At 31.1% G+C, this 23,766-nt stretch overlaps 2 protein-coding genes across 2 annotated transcripts in view; both read left to right on the top strand.

The window, feature by feature from the left end:
• LOC100201233 (mediator of RNA polymerase II transcription subunit 4) overlaps positions 1-10,447 on the top strand; it is a 32,784-nt gene extending 22,337 nt beyond the window's left edge. The window contains exon 9 of the mRNA XM_065789050.1: positions 10,130-10,447. Coding sequence (XP_065645122.1) covers positions 10,130-10,249 — 120 coding nt within the window. The 3' untranslated portion in view covers positions 10,250-10,447. The remainder of the gene's footprint in view (positions 1-10,129) is intronic.
• A 4,636-nt stretch (positions 10,448-15,083) lies between these two features.
• LOC136074676 (uncharacterized) lies at positions 15,084-20,177 on the top strand. Its single transcript, XM_065787015.1, has one exon. The coding sequence runs from the start codon at positions 15,084-15,086 to the stop codon at positions 20,175-20,177; it is 5,094 nt and encodes a 1,697-aa protein (XP_065643087.1).
• The last annotated feature ends 3,589 nt before the right edge of the window (positions 20,178-23,766 follow it).

A 23,766-nucleotide genomic window follows, 5' to 3' on the forward strand; every position in this document is an offset into this window, starting at 1 on the left:
GTTATTTTGTATTTATTCTAATTGAAATAATTAGGAATAGTTATAAAGATTTTTATAAAGAATGTTTACACTAAAAATTTTTAGCAGTGTAAATACTCTCCTATCATTATAGAGTATTAACATTGCAAAGCATAATAAATATGCAAGTTTTAAACAGGTAGCAATTAAAATGCAACAAATCTGTTGCATTTTTATTCCTATAGCAATTAAAATTCAACAGAGTTTTTTTTTTAACAGATTTTTGAGCCAACAGCTGTTAATAAAATTCTTAATTTTTCATTATCATAAAAAAGCAAGACCAAACCAAAACCAAGGTAAAGAAATCATATTTCTTTATCTAAATGGTTTCGCCGTGGTGAAAATTACAAATTAACAAATGTGTTATTTGTATATTTCAAAAATCATTGACAAATAATTGTGTATCAAGTGATTGCATGCTTCTTTTGAGTAGTATATATTTGCAAAAAGCAGCCCAATATCAAAGTGGTAAATAATTTGGTGAAGATTAAGAAAGTAATCTTTACAGAGTAGTTGTTTTTGTTTTTAAAATTGTAACAAAAATGTATTCTTATGTTGTAAAATCCTGACCTGAAGTTTGCATAACAGGTTTATGTTTGAAAAAAGAAATTGATGAGTGTATTACCTCAATGGTGAAAAACTATTTATCATTCAATTTATAAAGGAGTATTTAAAACATACATTTGATATACATATTATTTGATATACTGTTTTAAAAAAATCTAAAAAACTTGTTGAAGGAAAAAAGGTATGTTTTTACTTCTTTTTTATTTGACAAGTCGAAGTTACTACTGGTTACATAGCAGGGAATATATTTCATAAAATTTATGACAAAGAATAATACTTAATAGGAACAATCAATCAAAAAAAAAATTGATTATCAGGTAACTTATCTTGGAAACAAGAAACAAGATGTCAACTATAGATTGGCAATGCGATGAAACAACTGGAGCTGCAATATTATAGATTTATTATGAGAATTTTCCTGAATGAAATTTTTATTGTTGTTTTATAAGCTATTTATCACACTTCAAAGCAAAATTCAATAAAATTCAAAGCAGAAACTCAATAAATCCATTCAACTCAGCAATGCTACTGTAAAAGGTGATACCTAACCCACACTTTATAGAGAAATTGTAAATTGTATTGTCAAAATGTAAATATTTTACATCAATTAAACAAACTTCTCATGCTCTAATTACAATACTACAAGAAACTATATCTCTTATAAATAGTTTGCTTAACCCTTCATTTACCAAGGTAAGGTAACTTTCAAAATTGTTAACACTATTGACGTTTTTTTTCAACATCTATTTTGTAGAATGAAAAAACATTAAAACATTTTTAAATGGTTTTGCCGTTGCAATGGAATAAATTTGGGACAAATAAGTCCCATCGGGTATTTCTGAAATTTTTGAAAATTCAAATCAAAATACAATTAAATTGTTCTATAACAAATTATGAATAAATTAGATAATAACAACACAATTAGAAACAAAATATTTTCTTAGTTGATACATGATACAAAATGTTCATATTTTAGGTGATTTTTTTTTTGTGTGTGTGATGAATCACAATTCATGATATTTAGCAAAACAATTTCTCTTATCAATCAAGCATAAGTATACTTCACAAGCACTACATTTTAAATGCAGATGAGCTTCTTTATTGTCTTGTGCACATACCTCGCAACGACCACGCTTACTGTCAAATTTTGGCCTATGAACGCTTAAATTTTTTATAATTGCTGAGGATACCGAATAAGTCAATGGCTTTCTTTTTTTGATGGGCCTTGCTGTGTTAAAGGTAGCAATGGTCGTCCTACTTTTGAAGGGAGCCCATGAGTGATCAAAGATACCATACTTCGAAACAAAAGATTTTTCATTTTGGTTCTGGTAATTTTATTGAATGCAATAAATGAGTTACATAATACTCTTTCAATTAAACCAAAAAAGCCACCATTTTTTGGATTTCCATGTAACCCATATGAAGAAATCAACTGATCTGCCATGTCAACGCCACCCATAAAGGTAAAAATCTTTTACAGAAACAGGGCAATTAAAATCATTTCTTGTTCCATCTTTCTGTGTTCTTAAAACAGTTGCATGTTCTGTTCCATAAAAATTAGACAATATGGTCACAGATTTGTTATCTTTCCATTTGTAAAATACCAATCCTCCAGCAGAAACCTGATGGTCAAAGTCATCTCTTTGAAGCATTTTATCACTTTTAAAGTTTTTTGGCATGTATTTCCTATCTGAACGTATTGTTCCACAACAATAGACTTGATGTTGTAATAAGTATTCCATTAATGGAACAGTGGTAAAATAGTTGTCAAAATAGACCTGATGATGTTTTCCGTGAAAAGGCTTTGTTAGTCGGTACACGACAGATGCGCCTAATCCATAATGCTTGGGCATTGAATCATCACTGTGACTTTTGTTTTTACCTTGATAAACTTGGCAATAATACATATATCCATCTATGTCAGCTAGGGCTATCTCACAGAAGTCTTCCATGGGGGAGGGGGGGTGTTGTATGTTCTTTTTGCCAAGACACCATAAAAAAAAAAAGGTCCCCATTATTTGCGATTTGCCAACTATAATTCAAAACTTACTAAATGTGCGAACTCAATATGGCAGCTTTAGGAAGGTGGGACGACCCTGATGTCAGCAATTGCCCACATTTTAAAACCCCTTTTTATAGGTTTCATTGAATTATATTGTTTTAAACTGCTTTGAAGATTTGACCTTTGAAGAGAATTGTACTTTCATCTATACTAACACATGGAGATATATTCTATAGCTTAACAAAGTTTGAGTTTAGTTGATTAATCAATGGTCTCAGTTTGTACAGTTTGTCTTTATTATTATTCGGTTCAGCAGCATTATCATTCACATGAATATTGCTTAGAATTTGAGCGAAACAATTTCTTGGAAGAGCACTTGATGCAAATGGTATTGACAAGTCAAGCTCGCAACACCAATAATCTGTCCATGATGATCCCTTCGTGATAACCCATTATAATATTGATTCCTAAGAAGGAAAAAAACTCTTGCAATGAAACATTTATAACAGCCTTCATGCTTTGTGTTATATATAGATTGGTTTGATAAAGTATGTTTTGTTGTATTTCATTGTCAAAATAAGAAAAAAATTAATCAATAGCGTTTTTACCCTTAAAAACCAATTTCTATTGATTTAAAATTAATTAATAGAACTTGGTTTTTAGTCTTTTTAGTTCATTGACAATCTTGTTCAAGATTATAATCCTCTTGGTCAATGCTGTTGTCTTCCATGCTACTTTCTAAATCATTGGAGATTTCTGATTCATTTTCGACAGGTTTCAGTAATTTTAGAGCATCTGGTATAAATACATTTTCAGAATCACTTGACTCTATGCCCTCACTAAAGTCACTAGAGATTTCCTCAGTAATGTAGCGAGCAGCTTCTTGTGATGTAAATAATTTTTTATTTGATGTTTTTTGTTAAACAAATCAAAAAAAAATGAAAGAAATACAATATAATCATAAAAAAACTAAAGAATAAACATCAACCAAAAAAATTCCCAATGCACAAACATATTTCAGGTTAATGATATACAACTTTAAAGTCAAGAAAAAAATTTATCAGAACTGCGAGCTTTAGTAGACATAATGTAAACAAAAATATGTGCTTTTGAGCAAAGACTTTAATGATATTTTTGTATATCAATATATTAGGAGGCATATTGTTTAATTTCTATAAATAAATATCAGTAATTTATATCCTCACTGAAAAATATAGGCACTAACTTCCAGCGGGACTAATAAGTCCCAAAGGATAAGTCCGGTGGTAGATTTTTTGTGAGTCTTTCAGAAGTATGCAATAGTACATAATCCTTATTTTAATATATTATTACTTTTTTGTCTACATAATACAAGTGTCAGCTTTTTGAAGATAGCATAAAAGTTGCTAGTTCTACTGCAAGTTACATTGATTAAAAATTAAAAAAAAAAATTTGGATGTTAAACTTGTGATCAAAAAACATTATTGTTAATAATGAATACCAGAAAATTTTACACTAAGGAGAACCTATATATCCAATAAAACCTCTGACTGATTTTATTTGTCATCTTTTTAGTAATCTAAATGATATTTCTCTTATTCATTGCAGTCACTCTTTTTCAATTAAAAGTTTTGCAGAACAAATTTTAAAGATTTATTATAGTAGTATTAATTTTACTAGTGAAAAGTCGCCAAAAGTGGGGAATTAATTATCTCGTATTGTTTAAAATATTTTTTATAATAATTTGCGAAAAGAAATAAGATATTCAGTAAGGATCGAGTGAAAGAAAGAGAAAAAAAGACAAAATAAATATTCTTAATAAAAAACTAATTCTTCATTTCTTTTAATTTCAATTATAATAAATACAAACCTTTAATTTTATTTTCAATGTAGAGTTTTGAGCAGTCTTAACAACATCTACAGTTATTTTTAGTATCATGTTGATATACAGCTATCTGAAAGCCTATTTCAATATTCTGTGTTATTGGAATAAACTGAAGCAGGCAATCAGTTGAGGAAAAATCCAGCACAAAATAATGTAATTATTCAACTATTATTCAATCATTTTTATAAAATAATTTAAAGTGCAAACACGAATCATAACTAAGAACTTTTAAACCTTAAAAAACTGGTCTTTGAATTTTTTACGGAAAATGCAACAAATCAGGCCGTGTAATTTAGTAGGCCATGAAAGCCATTATTTATTGGCGCTTACAAATGACATTTAAAACAATATATTATTATCTGGATTTCTGAAATATGATTTGGACTATTGTATTTAGGTTATAATTATTTGTTTTGTTTTCAAGCAAAGATCCGCCTTTTCTCTAAATTCTATTACGTATCCCAATCACACACAAATCTGACAATCTATCAGTTATCATCGTTGTTTGTAAGTATGAATGAATGCGGCGTACACAAGAGAATGAACGCTCCGCCTCACAACTGCCAATTAGCAAAGTTGCCAGAATGAGCAATAACTCACGAATATTGGGAAAGAATGTGGAGTCAACATGTTGCTGAAGTGAAAACCAGTTGCTTGATTGTCATTCCACAAAGATTGTTCTCAACACATAAATGTTTCCATCGCTGTAACTTATTATTCAGACCATATGGGTTTAGAAGAATTCCATACCATTTATCCGCTTGTTGCTTTGACAATGTTTCCAACTCTTCATTGTCTTTGGTGATAATAACTTCTGGAATCAAAGAACATAGTTCATAATGTGCTCTCTTATTTTCTGTAAAGCATGCTGCCAACTCAGATGAAACTTTTTCGAGGAATGGAATGGCTACATTACGCTTGTAGTACTCAAAAGGTGAAGTAACAGGTATATTTGAGCGGTGGATTTGACGACTACAAAGCCTTGAAGTTTCTTCAGTACAATTTACAGACTGCGCAATTTTTTTGGCTTTGAGATAAATGGAAGAAAACCAGTCATCAACATTTGTACGCAGTGTAGAATAAAAAGAAGAATTTTGCGAAACTTTTTATGAGGCCAGATAAACCTCCATTAACTCACCCTGAAGACATGATACAATTGGTTGCATTGACTGTGAATCTTTCTTTGCCACAACAAAATTAATAATATGATCGTAATTAGTAAATGTGTGTCGTAATCCATTGGCTTTTGACTGAGTCTCAGAATCCCAATTCCAACTTTTTGGTTCTAAATCATCATAGAGATCAATGTCATCTGATGGTGTTGCAATTTCATCAAGAGTTTGAATAATGTAAATGTAAAGTTCATCAATAGTATTGAATGTGCTGTGACGCTCAAGCCATCGTGTTTTGCAAAGGTTCTTCAACTTTGTCTTTTTTAATTCAGGCGCTTGAGTAGAAATAACTCGTTGGAGAAAGCGTTGTCGCTTTGGTGAGTTATTAAAAAATGAAAACAGTTGTTGGCAGGAATCCATCATAATTCTAGTAGATGAAATCTCACATCCATGGCAAATTTTTAGATTTAGGGAGTGAAGGACACATCCCTGATAGTCTGCATATGGTGCCCGTTTTTTAACAAAAGTCTGTACCCCTTTTCTGTCTGAACTCACAGACGCCGTTGTATCATATGCTTGTCCTTTGTAATCTTTGATGTTAATACTTTCTTTCTAGTGGATTTTTGATAGACAGTGCAACAGACTCTCCTGTGATTCTCTCAGTCTCCACCAATCGAACTACAACTTCCATCTTTTTAGGCTTTTCTTTAAATGTGTCAAGAAGGCAAATACAGACCGAAATAATTTCTTGACCATGTGAGTTTGTCTCATCGGCAATTATCGAAAAATGTAAACAAGCTTTTAGACACTTAGTCACGAATCAAGTTAGCGGCAATGTTGATTATCTCATTTTGTATAGTTTTGCTAGTATATAGTGCGTTTTTCGGTCCATTAAGTAGGTGTTCCTTTAAAACTGGATTTTGCTCTGCAAAAAGACGGATCAGGGCAATAAAATTCCCTTCATTTGTTGTCGGATTTTAAAAAAATTGAATGGCATCATCCCGATGGCCTTGTAGTGCAATTTGTTGGCCTGCACAATACATGGCGGCTTCAATAATTGTTGGAAGCACCCTTTGATTATTTTCAGCAGTCATTGAATTAATTGCTGGGTCGATAAGCAATGCCGGATTTACTAAGTGTGCCTTGGTAGTTGATAACCGTTTCATACTCATTTGGTGATATGCCTTTGATTCGTGGCTATTTAGAAGCTCCTTAGACTTGTTGTAGTTTAAAAATGGTGTTTTAACAAAAACATCCAACTTCTCTTTTTCAGAAACTCTCAAGAATAATACACAGGCAATGCACCATCCACCTTTGTAACTATTTTGATTACTGTATCTCAGCCATTTGAAATTATCAAACCATTTTGATTGAAAAGAAATACTTTTTGTCTTAACTTGAGCAATTGTGAAACTCTCCTTTTCAAATTAGCAGATGGTTTCCAACAATTGTCAAAGAAGTAAGCTTTTTCTGAATCACTCATTTTTCTAAGAATATTTTCATCAAGAATTAAAGCAATGTCAGTGCAACTAACTAAATTTAATGGCTGTTGCACACACAGTGGGTCAACTGAAAAGACACTGACAATTATAACATTATCCAATGCAGATGATGAAATTTCTTCAACAATTCCATTTGATTGTTGGATTATACTGACACTCACAAAGTTGGCAGTGTCATTGACTTGAAGGGCTGCAGCATTTACATTTGAAGAAGAAATGTGTGCAAACTAAGACACTGCTTTTTAAGACGTTTGCTAGGTGGACCATTGGACATACTAAAAAAACAAAAAAAGATTTTTAAGTAAGAACTATTATTCCTTTGTTAAAATTATGTTATTACATTATAAAAATGTAAATATTAAATAAAAAGTAAAATCAAATATACACAGATAACCTTTTTTACATTTTATTATCTAAAAAAATGTCAGCTTAAAAACATGCTACAAAATGAAAACTAATTTAAAATTATTCTACAATTTAATGCTCAAAATTGCATAGAAAATAGCTGAAAACCATTAAATAGTAACATATATTTCATATATCATATTTATAGCCTTCTCCAGGTCCAAATATTTCTTTCAACGTTTTACGACTTCAATTTCAATAGAATATGATCAATAAAGCGTTACGAAAAAAAAAAAAAAGCCATTAAAGCGCTAAACAATTATTAAGTTTAAGTAAAAAAAGCCGGCTTATTCAGAGCATAAACAGTAAGCTCTTTCAAAAAATTTTATGGTTGAATGCATAACCTTAAGTTTAACATTTTTTACCAATATTTTAATCAAATATTATATTTGGAAACGAAGGGCAAATATATACAGTTGTGGACAAAATAATAGTAGTGTCTAGTAAAACAATGATTTGTGATAATAATTTTATGTAAATTTAAATATAAATTAATAAATTTAGGCATAACAGTAATACAAACACTAAATAATGAAATGGGAGTAAAAAATGTTGGTAACACTGTTCAAATTACTTTAGGGAAGTCCCGAATTTTATATACGAACATATCTAGATTTGTAGGTTAAAATAACATATCTGTTGTTTCTTATCAATTTATTTATATTAGCTTTTTGTTTATTTGGTTTTAGTAAGACTAATTAAAGGTAAGATTAATTTTAGTGTTAATTTAATGAAATATATAAAATAATCGTATAAATTTATTTTATAAATAGAATTTTATGGGTCGTACAAAGACAACTAATTATTAAATTAAAACAAGAAGGGAAAACATACAAATTTATTCAAGAGACATTAAGTTGTTCTCCTATGATTATTAGAAATGCTCTAAAATGGAAAAATGTAGGCGAAACAAGAGACCGAAAACAAAAAACAACTGAACATGAAGACAGATTGATAAAGCGTTCTGCTGTTGCCGATCCTTTTGTAACTTCCCGCCATATTAAAGAAGATTTAGATTTAAGCGTTTCTTCAAGAACAGTACGTAGGCGGTTAGTACAAAGTAAGTTAGTCGCCAGAAGCCCAAGAAAAGTTCCCCTTTTGAAAAAAAGGCATGCGGTAGCATGATTACATTTTGCAAAAATGCATGTAGATTGGCCTGTTTCAAAATGGCGTAATATTTTGTGGTCTAATGAAAGCAAAATTGTTTTATTTGGGTCAAGTGGACGCAGGATGTGTGTAAGGAGGCCAACTAACTCTGCATACAAACCGCAATACACCATAAAAACTGTAAAAGATGGCGGAGCAAAAATAAATATTTGGGGTTGTTTTTCTTATTATGGCGTAGGGCCAATCTATAAGATTGATGGTATTATGGATAAGACAGATACCTTCAAATATTACAAAATACCATGTTGCCCTATGTAGAAGAAGATATGCCCCTAAGATGGGATTATATGCAGGACAATGATCCAAAGCATACCAGTCGCAGGGTAAAAAGTTGGTTCATCGAGAATAGGTTTGCAGTTATGAATTGGCTTGCACAGTCACCGGATCTTAATCGATCAAAAACCTTTGGACGGTTGTAAAAAAGGCGGTTTATAGTTAAAAACCAAAAAATCAACAGGAGTTATGGAAAGTTGTCCAGAATGCTTGGAGCAACATTCCTCTAGGACGTTGTCAAAATTTGATTAACTCAATGCCGAATAGATGCAAAGCTGTGATAAAAAACCGGGGGCATGCGATTAAATATTAATTTTTTACTATTGTTTAATTAAATTTATATCATTTTTTTGATAATAAATTAAATTATTTGCAATATAACATTAAATAAATTAATATTACTATTATGTCCAACCTGTTTTTTATACTTATATAATTATTATAAATAAAAGCAAAAATTTAAAATTTGCTACTAATTAGTTTATCATCTCACACCTATTTAATTAATAATCCAGTATTACAATTTCATTTTCAGTAACTGTTTGAAGATAATATTATTAATTCGTTAATTTTAATCACACTACTATTATTTTGTCCATAACAGTATATAGCAACGCAGCATATATCATTTATCAAACAATACAATACAATTTATCTTAAAATTAAATAAGTAAACCCACCAAAAATTACTTTTTATTTTCAAAATTTTTAGTGCATTCTTACGACACTATTTTTTTTAGTAGAACCGTAAATTTTTTGTGGGTGACAGGTATCCAGTGTTTGCACATAAAAAGTAAAATACAATCATGATCGGATGCCAGTAAGTTATAAATAATGGCATCGGCTCTTTCAAAATCTGGCCCTTTCATACAAACTCTCCCCTATTTATTTGTTAAAATTATGGAATAAAGGTGAGGGGGTGGCTAGCCACTCTAGCCACCCCTGGATCCGCCACTGATGTATCTATGTATTATTTTATAAAATGTAGCTTTGTATTGTAACTTTGTTGTTCAAATAGTTTTTGTTCGAAAGTAATTTTCTATTGTAATTGAAAAGTAATTTTTCATCGCTTTAGTTTTTTAATTTTAGTAATGTTTTTATTTTTATTTTTAGTAATGTTTACACGGTTACGCACTATGTTTGTTTTAATACAGTCGTTATATTAGTGTCATCTGTCCTAAACTTTATCCATATATTTATATGCATTATTTCTTTTAAGGATAATCTTTCAACAATGCCGCTTTCTACTTTGTCATCAGTGAACGGACCTTCGAATGCTGAGGAAATAGAGTTTATGTCGACATCCTCCGACTCTTCTTCAAGTGGAGAAAGTAATTAACATTAATTGGCATTAAATTACACATCATGGCAGCTTGTTATATTTCCGAAATTTTCAGCGGTTTCTAAGATAACTTTAAAAAAATTATATTGGTTGAAAATCAATTTTTATCCGCATTTCAAGAGTTAAAAAAAATATACGAAGATAAAAAATTTGCTAGAATATTTATAAGCGACAACTATTTTTTTTTATCTAAAATTTGTTTTTCAGTTAACCTTAAACCAAATACGCTTTGCCTTACGTTTTTTGCAAAATACATGTCCCAACAGACACCAGATAATCGGTATCGTGTAAGTTGATATTGAGATTAATTTCGTATCATATAGTATTGCTTATATACTATTGTCAATACCATCGATATCGGTTCGATACCACACTATACTAATAACAAAAAAGAATCGTATGATATGGTATAATTGTATAATCTTTATTGATATCGAATTAATGATAACTAATTGACACCGATGTTAAAGCAGCCAGTTTTGTGTAACCGCTTTCTTCCGAAAAGTGAAAGGTTTGAAAGTTACCTCCCTTTTGGATCCAAAAGCATCTTCCTCAATCAGGTTTAGTTTATTCTCTGCTTTTAATCTCTGTTCCTCTTCTTTTAAAGTTGTCTAATAAGAAATTAAAAGCTATTATCATTTTATTTTAAAAGCAACTCAAGGACATTATTGATAAATTTTTAAAAAGAGGGAGTGGAAAGAAAGGGGAGTTATCTATCTGTCAAAAAAAATACTATTCAAAGTTGTTAGAAAGAACTAAAGAAAATGTTAAAAAGACGTGAAGCGTACGTAAAGAAATTATTAGCTAAAAAATTGAAGTTCTTAATAGATGGTAAAATATTATATGACAAGTCGATAATAGCTGCAAATCTAAACAATTTCATCAAATATACAAGTATTTGATTTAAGAAATAAAAAGAAAGTGGACACTCTCAGAAGACCATCAAGTCGTCATAGAGAACCGCTCGTAAATTTAAAAATCTCATGAAAATCAAGTCCATACATACGTGGTCAAATGTATAAAGCACAAGAAAAATTTAGGTGCATATATAAACATATTTAGTTGCATCACTGCATAAAAAATAAAATTATTCAATGTTTAAAAATACAAAAAGATATCATCAATAGACAATATTACTTCCTTAAGCTTTTTTTTTGAATGGTAACTGCATTCCAAAGAAAAATTAAAATATTTTAAAACTATTTTATTCCAAAGAGATGCTCCACGAAATGAAATGCTTTATTTTCCAAAACTAGTTTGAAAGAATGATTGACGAATTAAATTATCATTTCTTAAGTTGTATTTATTTTTATCTTTCATGGTATATAAATTATGGTAAGAAACTGGGTTGGAGTAAGTTTTACGTTTGTACAAAAACATAAAATATTTAAAACATTTAGTTGATTTATATCAGGAGTTTTTATTTCAAATAAGAAAGGCTCGGCATGAGTAAATCTATCTTTAAAATTAATAAGACGAGCAACATGCTTTTGTTGACGATAAAGAGGCCTAAGTTTGGATTTATTAGCATTACACCGAGCAATACTTGCATAGCTTAAATGATAATGGATAAAGGAGTAATATAATTGATTTAAATTATGTTTATTTAAAGCACTTCTAGCTTAATACAATATTCCTATACTTTTAGCAATTTTATTACACAAGAATTCTATGTGATATTTCCAATATAGGGTTTTATTGATATAGATACCCAAAAAGTTTGTAGCTGAAAATATTCTATCAAGTTCTTCATCGTATAAATCTTATTTAAAAACGTATGATAAGGTCATGTACTAATCTAAACGAGATATTAAGGAGTTTATAGTTTCACTCACAAGAAGTACTCCAATTACAATAACAATCTCAGATGATAGTCACAGACGATACTGTCTGACCCGGCTTGGTTTCGGACTCAATGTGACATCAATGATAATGAAGTCCGTGGTGAATGCCATCGTTCAACAAGGTGAGAAGATGAGAAAAGGGACATCAAAATACGTGGAAAACACTTTTTGAAGTACGGTCTAAAAAGTAGATGGTGAGAAAATTGGTGTTGACGGAACGTGAGTGCTCGGTCGGACGACGAAGAGGGTTTGTAAGAAACTGATGTGGTCTAGGGGAAATCAAATGAGTAACATTCCAAAGAAATTATCGAGAAGGAAGGTTTTTTCCATTTGTGGACAATTAGTGAGTCACTTATCGGTGTGCGGCTAGTTGCGTGTTGTCTGCAGCCTTGTGAAGCGAAGAGTAGTTTCCTTGACGACTGGATGGGATGATGAGATTCACGATGAAGGAGTAAGGTGTGTGTTGGATGAGATATTGGAGAACATGGAAAAGAGTGATCCTGCTTGTGGAGAATGGGAAGTACGAGGCAAAGAAAGTAAAATTTGGGTTGATGCCAATTCCTTAGCATTGAGAGCTCTTGTCCAAATTGGTGGAGTCACCGTTGAAGACGCGACTTGGCTGCGTAAGGACCGATCTGTGGTTCACATAAATATGGCAGAGTTAGACGCCGTCTTGTGTGGTGTTAACATGGCTTGGCATGGAAACTTAACAAACTGCAATTGTTTACAGGTTCCGTGACCGTCTGTCACTGGATTTCTGATCCTTTAACGGGGAAATCGCGACTGAAGTCAAAAGCGTCAAGTGAAATGCCAATACAACTAAGTTAAGCGTGTTTCGTGAGCTAGTCAATGATTATAACCTGGAGGTTGACATAACACTAATAACATCGAAAGACAATTTGGTCGATTCCCCAACGTGAGTGTCCAACCGGTGGATGAAAATGTTGAAACTTGAACGCTCAGTAAATTGCGCTGGAATTGCCGTGAGCAATAGAAAATCAATAATGGATATACACAAACAGACTGGACACTTTGGCGTCAAACGAACATTATTTTTTGTTCAAAAGAAGTTTCTTCCTGCAATAGAAGAAGACCAAGAAGTGGATTGCAGCACGGCGAAATCAAGCAAATAGCTGATGAGGAAATGGAAGTTAGTAACAGCGACGAGGACGTTGAAGAACATGTTGAAGACAGTCAAAATGTGGAGATAAATACACCAACAAGTAGCAATGAAGATAATTTTGTGATTGGTAGAGAGGTCCACAACACCATAGCGCCTCTCTGACAAAGTAATCGAAAACGACGAATACCTCTGAAACTATCCGATGATGGGGGAGATTTTTGAGAATAAAGAGATTGTTATTGTAATTGGAGTGTTTCTTGCGTGTGAAACTATAAGCTAACCGGGTATGGAGCCATCATTGAAATTTTCGGATATCTTAGAAAAATACGAAGGCGCGTCGGATGCAGCAATTTGATTGCAGAGAACCAAAGTGATTGCCGAAATGCAAGGTATCCAGCAAACAATGCTGTTTTGCTACGAAGTGCTGCTTATGCAGTTTACGAAAGTTTGAGAGAAGAAGAAAAGAAAGACGCCTTATATGAATCCAAAGAAAAAGCTTTTTCTTTGGATTCATATAAGGCGTACAATTTGTTTACAAATCAAGAATGCACGATGGGGAACGAGTGGATGCTTTGTTAGCAGATCTGAAACGATTGGCGTACTTGGCAAAGCTGTCAGATAAAGAGGTGCGGTTGGCGCTTGTCGTCGGGCTACCAGAAGTGGTATCTTGGAGATTTCGAGCTACAAAAGAGACCACTGACAAAATGCTTCCAAAAGTAAGACCTGCTTTGAATCGGGTCAATAAAATGGTAGAGACATTCTCTGCTGCCACTATTTGCAAAAGCGTCGCGAGGACAAAGGCACCCAAATCTGTGATATGCTTCAATTGTCGTGAGCCGAATCACATTGCAAAGAACTGTGCAGTGGGCAGGAAGATCATTCGATGCTTTAACTGCAACGAACTGAGGTAAATTGAATCAAGCAGCGGGGAAACTATCAGGAGAGCGAGCTTTGTGTTGCGCTAATCAAATCGTAATAAACATAAATCATTTGGATTGGCTGTTTGTATATAACAATTAATGTCCCCCTTGGGAATTTGTATAAATAGCGAGTTTATTGAAGTCTCGCTCTCTTGAAGTAACCTATCAAACAACAACGGACTCGAGCAACTCTAGCTGTGATCTACAATCTTCTTTGTGTTTATCGCATATTTGTATAATAATATTATTTAATATATTAATAAATTGAACTCGTAGTACAATACCACTCTTAAGTACTACACCATGGAGCCCACGGAGAATACGAAGAGAATATTTTGAAGTCCTGAAGTCCACGATAGAGACTAAAAGACAAAATTAAAGAAGCGATATATAAAGAAAAAGTTGTGATCAATTAATCAGCTAAGTGAATTTATTATTTGTTTATGAGAATTTCTACTAAAGATATACATTAAGATTTATTTACAATTAAGTTTCAACTTTTGGATCGTTTGTCGATCGTTAACTACAAATTGTTATTCCTTATTAAAGTTATTTAAGTGATAATTGCATTTATTGTTGTTTTGAAATATCTATTTCATTTATCAATTAAGAAATTTATTTAAGATACTAAGGAATTTAGTTAAGAATATATTAAGAAAATTATTTAAGATATTATTGAGAATTGAGGTCATAAGATTCATTTATTAAGTATAATTGTACACAAAGTTATTTAAGTTAATATATAAAGTCGAGGTCAAAGGTTATATTATTATTTATTATTATATTTGCTACGAGGGTTCAATTTGACTGGACATTTTGTTAATACGAGGTTTTATTGATTCATTCATCGAGGTCTCAATTTGAAAAGTCCATACAGTTGTAATTAAAGCCATATACCATTTATATATATAATATAGTTATTTATTTCTTTTCTTAATCTTATTATGTCTAATCTTGCTAATAAACGTAGAGGACGAACGGTGGCCGTCAATTCAGTCAGGCGAGTTTTCGAGCAAGCTAACAATCTTATGGTTGGTGGTTTGCACGAGGATTGCTTGAATGAGTTGACGAGTCTAAAAAACACAGCCATCGATAAGTATTTGAAAATTACACAGTTTGATTGCGATATATCATCTTTGATTGAGGTGGATGAGGAGTTAGAACAAGAAGAAATTACGAGTACAGAGTTTACCATTTTTTATAAGCGATCTATTTTAAGTATAGAAAATTTTATTAACAAAAATAATGTAGATAATATAAGTTCAAATAAGTTTATTAGCAAGACAGTTAAGCTTCCCGCTCTTAAATTAGAAATCTTTGACGGTAAACAAGAAAATTGGCAAACTTTTTATGAAAATTTTGATTGCGCTATAAATAAGAATATGGAATTGTCTGATATACAAAAAATGACTTATCTTAGAAATTTAGTTAAAGGTCAGGCGTTATCTGCAATTACAGGATTAACCTTATCTAATGAAAACTATTCAGTAGCTTTAAATATATTAAAAAATAGATTTTCCAATAAGCAGTTATTAATTTCAATTCATATGAAAAAATTGTTATCACTCGAAAAAATTAAGGATGTTAGAAATATAAGCGAATTAAGAAAAATGTTTGATACAATAGAAATACAAATTCGGAGTTTAGAAAATTTATCAGTAGATGAAAATATGTATGGATCAATTTTAATTCCTATCTTATTAGAAAAATTACCAGAGGAATTAAATTTAATTATAAATAGAGAATTAAACGGAAGTCAAGCTTGGAATATATTTAACGTTTTAGAAATATTAAAAAATGAAATAAGTGCCAGAGAAAATACGCGTAGTAATTATGAAAATTTTAGAAATCCCATAACTGCAAATACTTTATACGCTAACGGGACAGATAATCGGTTTAGTAACAAGTTTAACCAGAATTTAAGGCAAAATAATTTCCGTAATAAAAATTTTTCTACAAATTTAATTACATGTGTTTATTGTTTAAAAAATCATAAATCTCATTATTGTAACTTAGTGACTGATGTTTTAGCTAGAAAAAATATTTTAATTGAAAAAAGATGTTGCTTTCGTTGCCTACGCGAAAGTCACTCGAGTAAAAATTGTAGATCAAATTTTCGATGTTTTAAGTGTGACAAGCCTCACCATATATCTATTTGTGATAGTTTTAAAGAGAATAATAAATTTGAAAATAACTCTAAAACAGGACAGTTAACAGCTGTTGCTGATGTTTCTTCTAAAATTAATCAACGTGTTTTACTCCAGACAGCCTGGGTAAAAGTCAAGAACAATAAGTCCCGATTTAATTATTGCCGTCTTCTCTTTGATAACTGTTCCCAATTAAGTTACATTACGCCTTCATTATGTAAAAAATTAAATTTAAAAATAATAGATTCTAAAGAAATTAATATCAAAACTTTTGGAAATAATAATACAAATGAAATTTTAGATAGAGTTAAAGTTTATGTTCAAGGTAATGACGGAGATGATATTGAAATTATATGTTTTGTAAAAGAAATTTGTTCTCCGTTAAATGGCCAGTATATAGAAACTGCGTGTAAAAATTATAAGCATTTAAAATACTTAAAATTAGCAGATTATCATAGAGATAATGAATATTTAGAAGTTGATATTTTAATAGGTGCCGATTACTATTGGTCAATAATTGAAAATAAGATAATAAGAGGGTTTGAAGGCCCAATTGCAATAAAATCTAAGGTAGGATACTTAGTCAGTGGTCCTATCACGGTTAAGAATAATAATAAAGTAGATTGTTCTGTTCTGTCTTCCCATGTTTTAAAAGTCGAAGCAGAATTATATAATGATAAAACGTTTTTGAAAGATAAGTTTTCAACTATTTGGAATAAAAGAGAAGATAATATTAGCGACAATACAGTTGTCGAACATTTTCGCAAAAGCATTAAATTTGAAAATAATAGGTATACTGTAGAACTACCCTTTAAGGAGAATCATCCTTTGTTATGCGATAATTATAGTTTATGTTTAAAAAGATTCAAATCATTAGAGAAAAAGTTTTTAAAAGATGCAAAATTATTTGATTCATATAATGATATTATAAAAGAACAATTATTAAATGGAACGGTAGAGCAAGTTTTAAGTAATAAATCTAAGGTCGGACTTGTTCATTATTTACCTCATAGACCAGTTATAAGAGAAGATAAAGTTACAACTAAGTTGCGCATTGTATTTGATGCGAGTGCGACAAGCTCAGGTCCCTCGCTAAACGATTGTTTACATTCAGGTCCTTCTTTAACAACTCTACTAAATGGAGTTTTGATACGTTTTCGTGTAAATAAGATAGCATTTATTGCAGATATTGAAAAAGCTTTTTTGAACATTTCAATATCTGAGAAACATCGCGATTTCATACGATTTTTATGGTATGAAAATATTAATAATTTAGATATAAAAAATTTAAAAAATCATAAATTAGTAACATATAGATTATGTCGTGTCTTATTTGGAGTCACTTCTTCTCCTTTTCTTCTTTCAGCAACTTTAATTAAACACGCGGAACGTTATTTAAGTTCTGATCCAATATTTGTAAGTCGATTACTAAATTCTATTCACGTCGACGATTTAAGTTTTTGCTCTGATTCTGTAATTAAATGTTTTAATTTTTATAAAAAATGTCGTTCCCGGCTAGGTGAAGCTGGTTTTAATTTAAGAAAATTTGAATCTAATTCGGTCGAATTAGATAAGTTAATAAATGAAACGAATTTTCAGGGTCAAAATATTACTAAAGTGTTAGGTTTAACATGGAACAAGAAATTAGATTTATTTATTTTTTCATTTTTTGAGTTATTTAAGATTGCCGTCCCTTTTCCAACAAAAAGAGACGTGCTTAGTTTTACAGCAAGTTTTTTCGATCCCTTGGGACTAATAAACCCAGTAATTGTTCGTTTAAAAATTTTATTTCAGCAAATTTGTATATCTAAAATAGGATGGGATTGTAAAATTAATAAAGATTTATTAAAAGTATGGCAAGATATTTATAAGGATTTAGGTTCTGTACAGTCGATTTGTGTACCTAGATGTTATTTTTTTTCAAAATCAAGTGCAAGTTGCACGCGATTTGAACTTTATGGTTTTAGTGATGCTAGTTTAAAAGCATTTGGATGTTGTATATATTTAAGATGTATTTTTAATGAGAACGAACAGTGTTCCTCTCTTGTTACTTCAAAATCTAGAATAGCCTCGCTAAGTAAATGCACAATACCTCGATTAGAATTAAAAAGTTGCTTACTGCTCGCAACACTTATTTCAAAAGTAGTTAAGGAACTCTCATCAATTATTCTTATTTCTAAAATTAAATTATTTTCAGATTCTTATATTTGCTTACATTGGATAAAAAATTCTAATAAAATTTATGAAACATTTATTCAAAACCGTCTTGAAAAAATTAGAGATTTATTTGATTTTTCCTTTTGGGATTACGTCGAAACATATCGTAATCCTGCGGATATTATATCACGAGGTTCTAGTATTGAAAATTTAATTAATAATCAGTTATGGTTTAATGGACCCAAATTTCTTTATACTCCAGAGATTTGGCCTTCCTTTGATCAAAATAAATTAATATACCCTCCAGAGGAAACAAAAATATTACTAATAACTAATGAATCGTACATAGACTTAAAATTTATTGATATAACTAATTTTAATTCATACTCCCGTTTAATACGAGTAACTGCTTATATTCTAAAATTCGTATCTTGTTTAAAAAATACGCAAGTACGAAATAATAATCTTTTACTATCTTCTTTTGAATTAAGAAACGCCAAAATAATTTGGATTAAATTTATCCAACAAAATTTATATAGTTCTAAGAATTATAAACAACTAAAAAACGATTTAGGATTTTTCTTTGACAGCGAAGGAATATTAAGATGTAGGGGGCGATTGGGAAATGCTCCAATTAGTTACAATATTAAATTTCCAATATTTCTTCCAAAGGAAAGTCTATTTACTGAATTAATTATTTTACATTGTCATGAAAGTGTTAAGCACAACGGCGTAAGTAGATTAAACGATGATTATGTTTTTAAGTACACAGGAATTGATTACTGTGGACCGTTATTTGTGAAAAATATATATTCTGAAGGAGAAATATTTAAGTGTTGGATATTTTTAGCTTCTTGTGCTAGTACACGTTTTATACATTTAGATTTAGTTCCTGATTGTTCAGCTTTGGCGTGTATTCGAGGGTTGCGAAGACTCATTAGCAAATTTGGCGCACCCTACGAAATTATTAGTGATAATGGATCGTGTTTTACAGCCGATGAAACACAACAATTTACATCCTCAAGAGGCATTTTATGGCACTTCAATGTTGCAGCCGCTCCGTGGTGGGGAGGATTCTTTGAACGTATGGTACGTTCAGTTAAGAGAGTTCTTAGAAAAATATTAAAAACTGCAAGGTTATCTTACGAAGAAGTACTCACAATTCTTGCAGAAATCGAAGTCGTTACAAATAATCGTCCGTTAACATTTTCGTATGAAGAACCGGGAGACGAACCTTTATGTCCAAATCATCTCGTGTTTGGCAAAAGAATAAGTTCAGAAACATTATTAATAAAAAACAGTTATGTAAATATGGACATAAAAAAGCGCGTTGTATATAGAAACTCTATTTTAGAACATTTTTGGAATAGGTGGCGCAATGAATATTTAACAGAGCTTCGCGAATTTCATAAAAGTTACAATAAAAGCGGAAGTAAAAATATTATAAATAAAGGCGATGTAGTGACAATCCAAGATTCAAATTTGGTTCGTGGTTTATGGAAAATAGGCATTGTTGAAAAACTTTTACCGTCAACAGACGGACAAGTGCGTGCAGCAAATGTACGATGTATCTCCGCTGGAAAAATTATGTATTTGACTCGTCCAGTTAACAAATTGTGTTTACTGGAAGAAAATAAAGTTAGTTCTGTCGAAATTACGTTTGTAAATGAAAGTAACATTGAGCTATTCGTGACTACTGTTGGTGGCGGGAGTGTTGCGCTAATCAAATCGTAATAAACATAAATCATTTGGATTGGCTGTTTGTATATAACAATTAATGTCCCCCTTGGGAATTTGTATAAATAGCGAGTTTATTGAAGTCTCGCTCTCTTGAAGTAACCTATCAAACAACAACGGACTCGAGCAACTCTAGCTGTGATCTACAATCTTCTTTGTGTTTATCGCATATTTGTATAATAATATTATTTAATATATTAATAAATTGAACTCGTAGTACAATACCACTCTTAAGTACTACAACACTTTGTGCGCTAACTCGCTCTCAAGAAGCCATGGAGTAAGCGCACTTGTTGTCATAGGAATAAAGGTTGACGGCAGAACCGTGAAAGCTATAGTAGACACCGGATATTTAACGACAATCGTGTTTCAAAATTTAGTTGCTGATGAACGAATTATGTTGTCAAATGATTTAAAAGTGAAAACGTTTGGCGTCAAACTTCAAAGTTGTGTTGGATCCGCAACAATTGTACTCAAGGTCAATGTTGTACAAAAGGTCGAGTTCGTGCGCAGGATCGAGTTTAGTTTCAAGTTTCCGACCCTTCGGAGAAGACGTGATGCTTTTTTTTATTTTTTATTTTTTTTTTATTTTTTAGGTGCCCCAAGAAGTCCTTACGGTCTTGTCACAGAACACCGCGGAAGTACATTTAGCCAGGAAGTTCACGCCTCCTTCCTTACCGTGACGCAAATATTTATCCAGAGCTCGTATCGAACCTGGATCTCCTGCTTATAAAGCAAGCGCTCTAACCACTGCGCCACGGCCACGGATGCTTGGAATGAGTTCAATACGGTTAGTAGGAGGAGTCACCATCCTTCCGTCGGGAGAAACGTTTTTTGAAAAAGTGTGTGCAGCCACAAAAAATGAAAGTAAAACGCACCTTGAAATCAAGAAACGGGACCATGAGGCAAATTTTGATGGGACGGAGTGGAAAGTAAAGTGGATCTGGAGAGATGGTGAGAAACTCAACCTATCTTCCAAATACGGTGGCTCAGTATGCGGTTCCGGCAGAAGTTGAGCAAGTGTACGAAAACGAATTACAAGAGTGCATAAAACAAGGATGGCTATTGGAGTATAACGAAAGCACAATGGGACCGGTAAAGGGTCAGCTTCCACTGATGGCAGTAGTACAACGAAACAAGAATAAAGTTTGGCCGGCACTAGACTGGAGAGAAGCTAACAAATTCATTGAAGCGTTTACAAGAGATTCAGATATCTGTGCAGAAAAATTGAAAAATTTGAGGAAGTTTTGCGCAGATCGAATTCTAGCGATTTCGCCGCGTAAACACAACACTCCTCCTTGATTGCATAAACATAACCGAGTTGCAATTTGCTCAAGTCATAAAAATAACACAAGTGAAGGTTTTGATAATATCAGCATAAATTTTGTAAATTCATTTTTTCATTTTATAGTAACCTTATTATATCACATTTTTAATCTTTCTCTTCAATCAGGTACAGTTCCAGAAAAATTCAAAGTTGCTCGAGTCTTGCCTATTTTTAGGTCTATTGATGACACGGATTTTTCAAATTACAGAACAATATCAGTTTTACCATGCTTTTCTAAGTTACTCTAACGTATCATGTATAATAGACTAAACAGCTACTTAACAGTAAACAGCTACCTAACAGTAAACAGCGACTTAACAGTAAAGAACATGTTGTACAAAAAGAAATTTGCTTTTTAAAAAAATCCTTTAACTGATCACGCTTTGACCGAAATATGATTTGATTAAAACAAACAGGGTTGCCTGTATGTTTTAATCAAATCATATGTGTTTTTATAGTTTTTAAGTCATCTTTGGTTAATAAATATTTGTTCCTTAAGTGTTCTAATTAGGGCAACTCTTCGCTATGAAACAAAACCATTTTTGAAAAATTTATATTTTTTCTCTATGCATAGTTATTTAACTTACGGCAATATTGTATTGTCAAGCACTAGCTAAGCTAAAAAAATTTAATGCTAAACAACAACATGCTTGCAGAATCGTATTTAAAGAAACAAGAACTAAAATGTAGAATTACTTTAATGAACATTAAGTGTGTTCAAAATCAAGATTTACCTAGTCATACAGTTCATGTATAAAATAAAACATGGAATGTCTCTAACGATATTTTATCCTTATTTTAGCGTAGTAAGTATACACAATAAATACCCCACTAAAATTTCAGAAAATAATTTTGTTACTCAAAAATATAATTTAAAGTTACATTCTTAGTCTATTCAGTACCAGGGACAGGTACTGAGTAGAGTAAGAACGTAACTTTAAATTTTGTGGAAAAAACTTTCAACATTATTTTTATTAACATATTTAAAAAAAAAAAAAACATGATGCTTTTTATGTTTGTTTGTTGTTAATTTTAATTTTTTTTTTTTCTTTGGTTAAAAAAAAAAAAAAAATAAGATGCAAGTCTTGCAGTTGTAAAAGAGAAAGTGTATATTGGTTCGACTAAAACTCGTCCTAAGCGGCTGAAAAGTGGTGATAGGGGTCAATACTGCTGTGTACCAATGTGTAAAAATACTATTTAAAAATAAGACAAACATAGGTTTATTTATTTTTCCTAAAAGCAACACTCAATTGTTAAAGAAGTAAATTATTGTATTTTGTAGCATTCGATGACAAGGAGAAATAGACAATTTTAATGTTGAAATTAAGTATACCTTCGTCTGAGAATTTCATTTTAATATAAATGATATAATCTTCAAACTTTTTTCTGGCAGAAAAACACGATATAATCTTCAAACTTTTTTCTGCAGAAAAACACTTCATAAAGATGCTTTTTCGTCCATTTCGTCGAAAAATAAAAAAAAAGACTTAATTGCAATGTATCAACAGAAACTATAGAAACTGAAACTTACTATAGTATAGAAACAATGATATAAATTTTTATACCGATTGGTCCAAAGAAGTTGTTGCTTGTGAAAATCGTCAAACTTTAAAAGAACAGTTAGAGCAACTCAAAAAAGAAAACGATTTCCTAAAAAAATGAAATTGATTTATTTGAAAATGAACTTTACTTAAAAGCTTTACGTTTTTATTTTCATTTTAATCTCATCATCAATGTTGGAGTTTATTTTTGTTAATTTTAAAGTTAAAATTAACAAAAAAAACTCCAACATTAATGATGGGATTAAAATGAAATTATTAAAATGGAGTTTATTTTTGTTAATTTTAAGTTAAAATTAACAAAAATAAGCTCCAACAATGATGAGATTAAAATGAAAAATAAAAACGAGTTTAATTATGAAAATATTTCCACTGAACTAAAAGTTGTTCAAGTCTTTGACTTGGTTGTTCGAATCTTTGACTTGGTTGTTCAAACCTTTGACTTGGTTGTTCAAATCTTTGACTTGGTTGTTCAAATCTTTGACTTGGTTGTTCAAATCTTTGACTTGGTTGTTCAAATCTTTGTCTGGTTTAGAAGTAGACAAGTTCAATAATATTTAGGGGAGACCGGGGCTAGTTGGTTCGGTTTTTACTCTATGAGCTCTGTAGCCCTAACAGTACTTTTTTTTGAAAATATTACAGCCTAGTCTTAAAGAGTATGGATTAGGGTAACTTATAAAATTTGCATTCATTTACAAAA

This window comes from Hydra vulgaris, chromosome 01, assembly GCF_038396675.1.
Source record: "Hydra vulgaris chromosome 01, alternate assembly HydraT2T_AEP".
In the NCBI taxonomy this organism is placed as follows: Eukaryota; Metazoa; Cnidaria; class Hydrozoa; order Anthoathecata; family Hydridae; genus Hydra; species Hydra vulgaris.

Coding starts and splice junctions, on each gene's coding strand:
- LOC136074676 (XM_065787015.1), top strand. CDS start 15,084: ATGTCTAATCTTGCTAATAAACGTAGAGGACGAACGGTGGCCGTCAAT.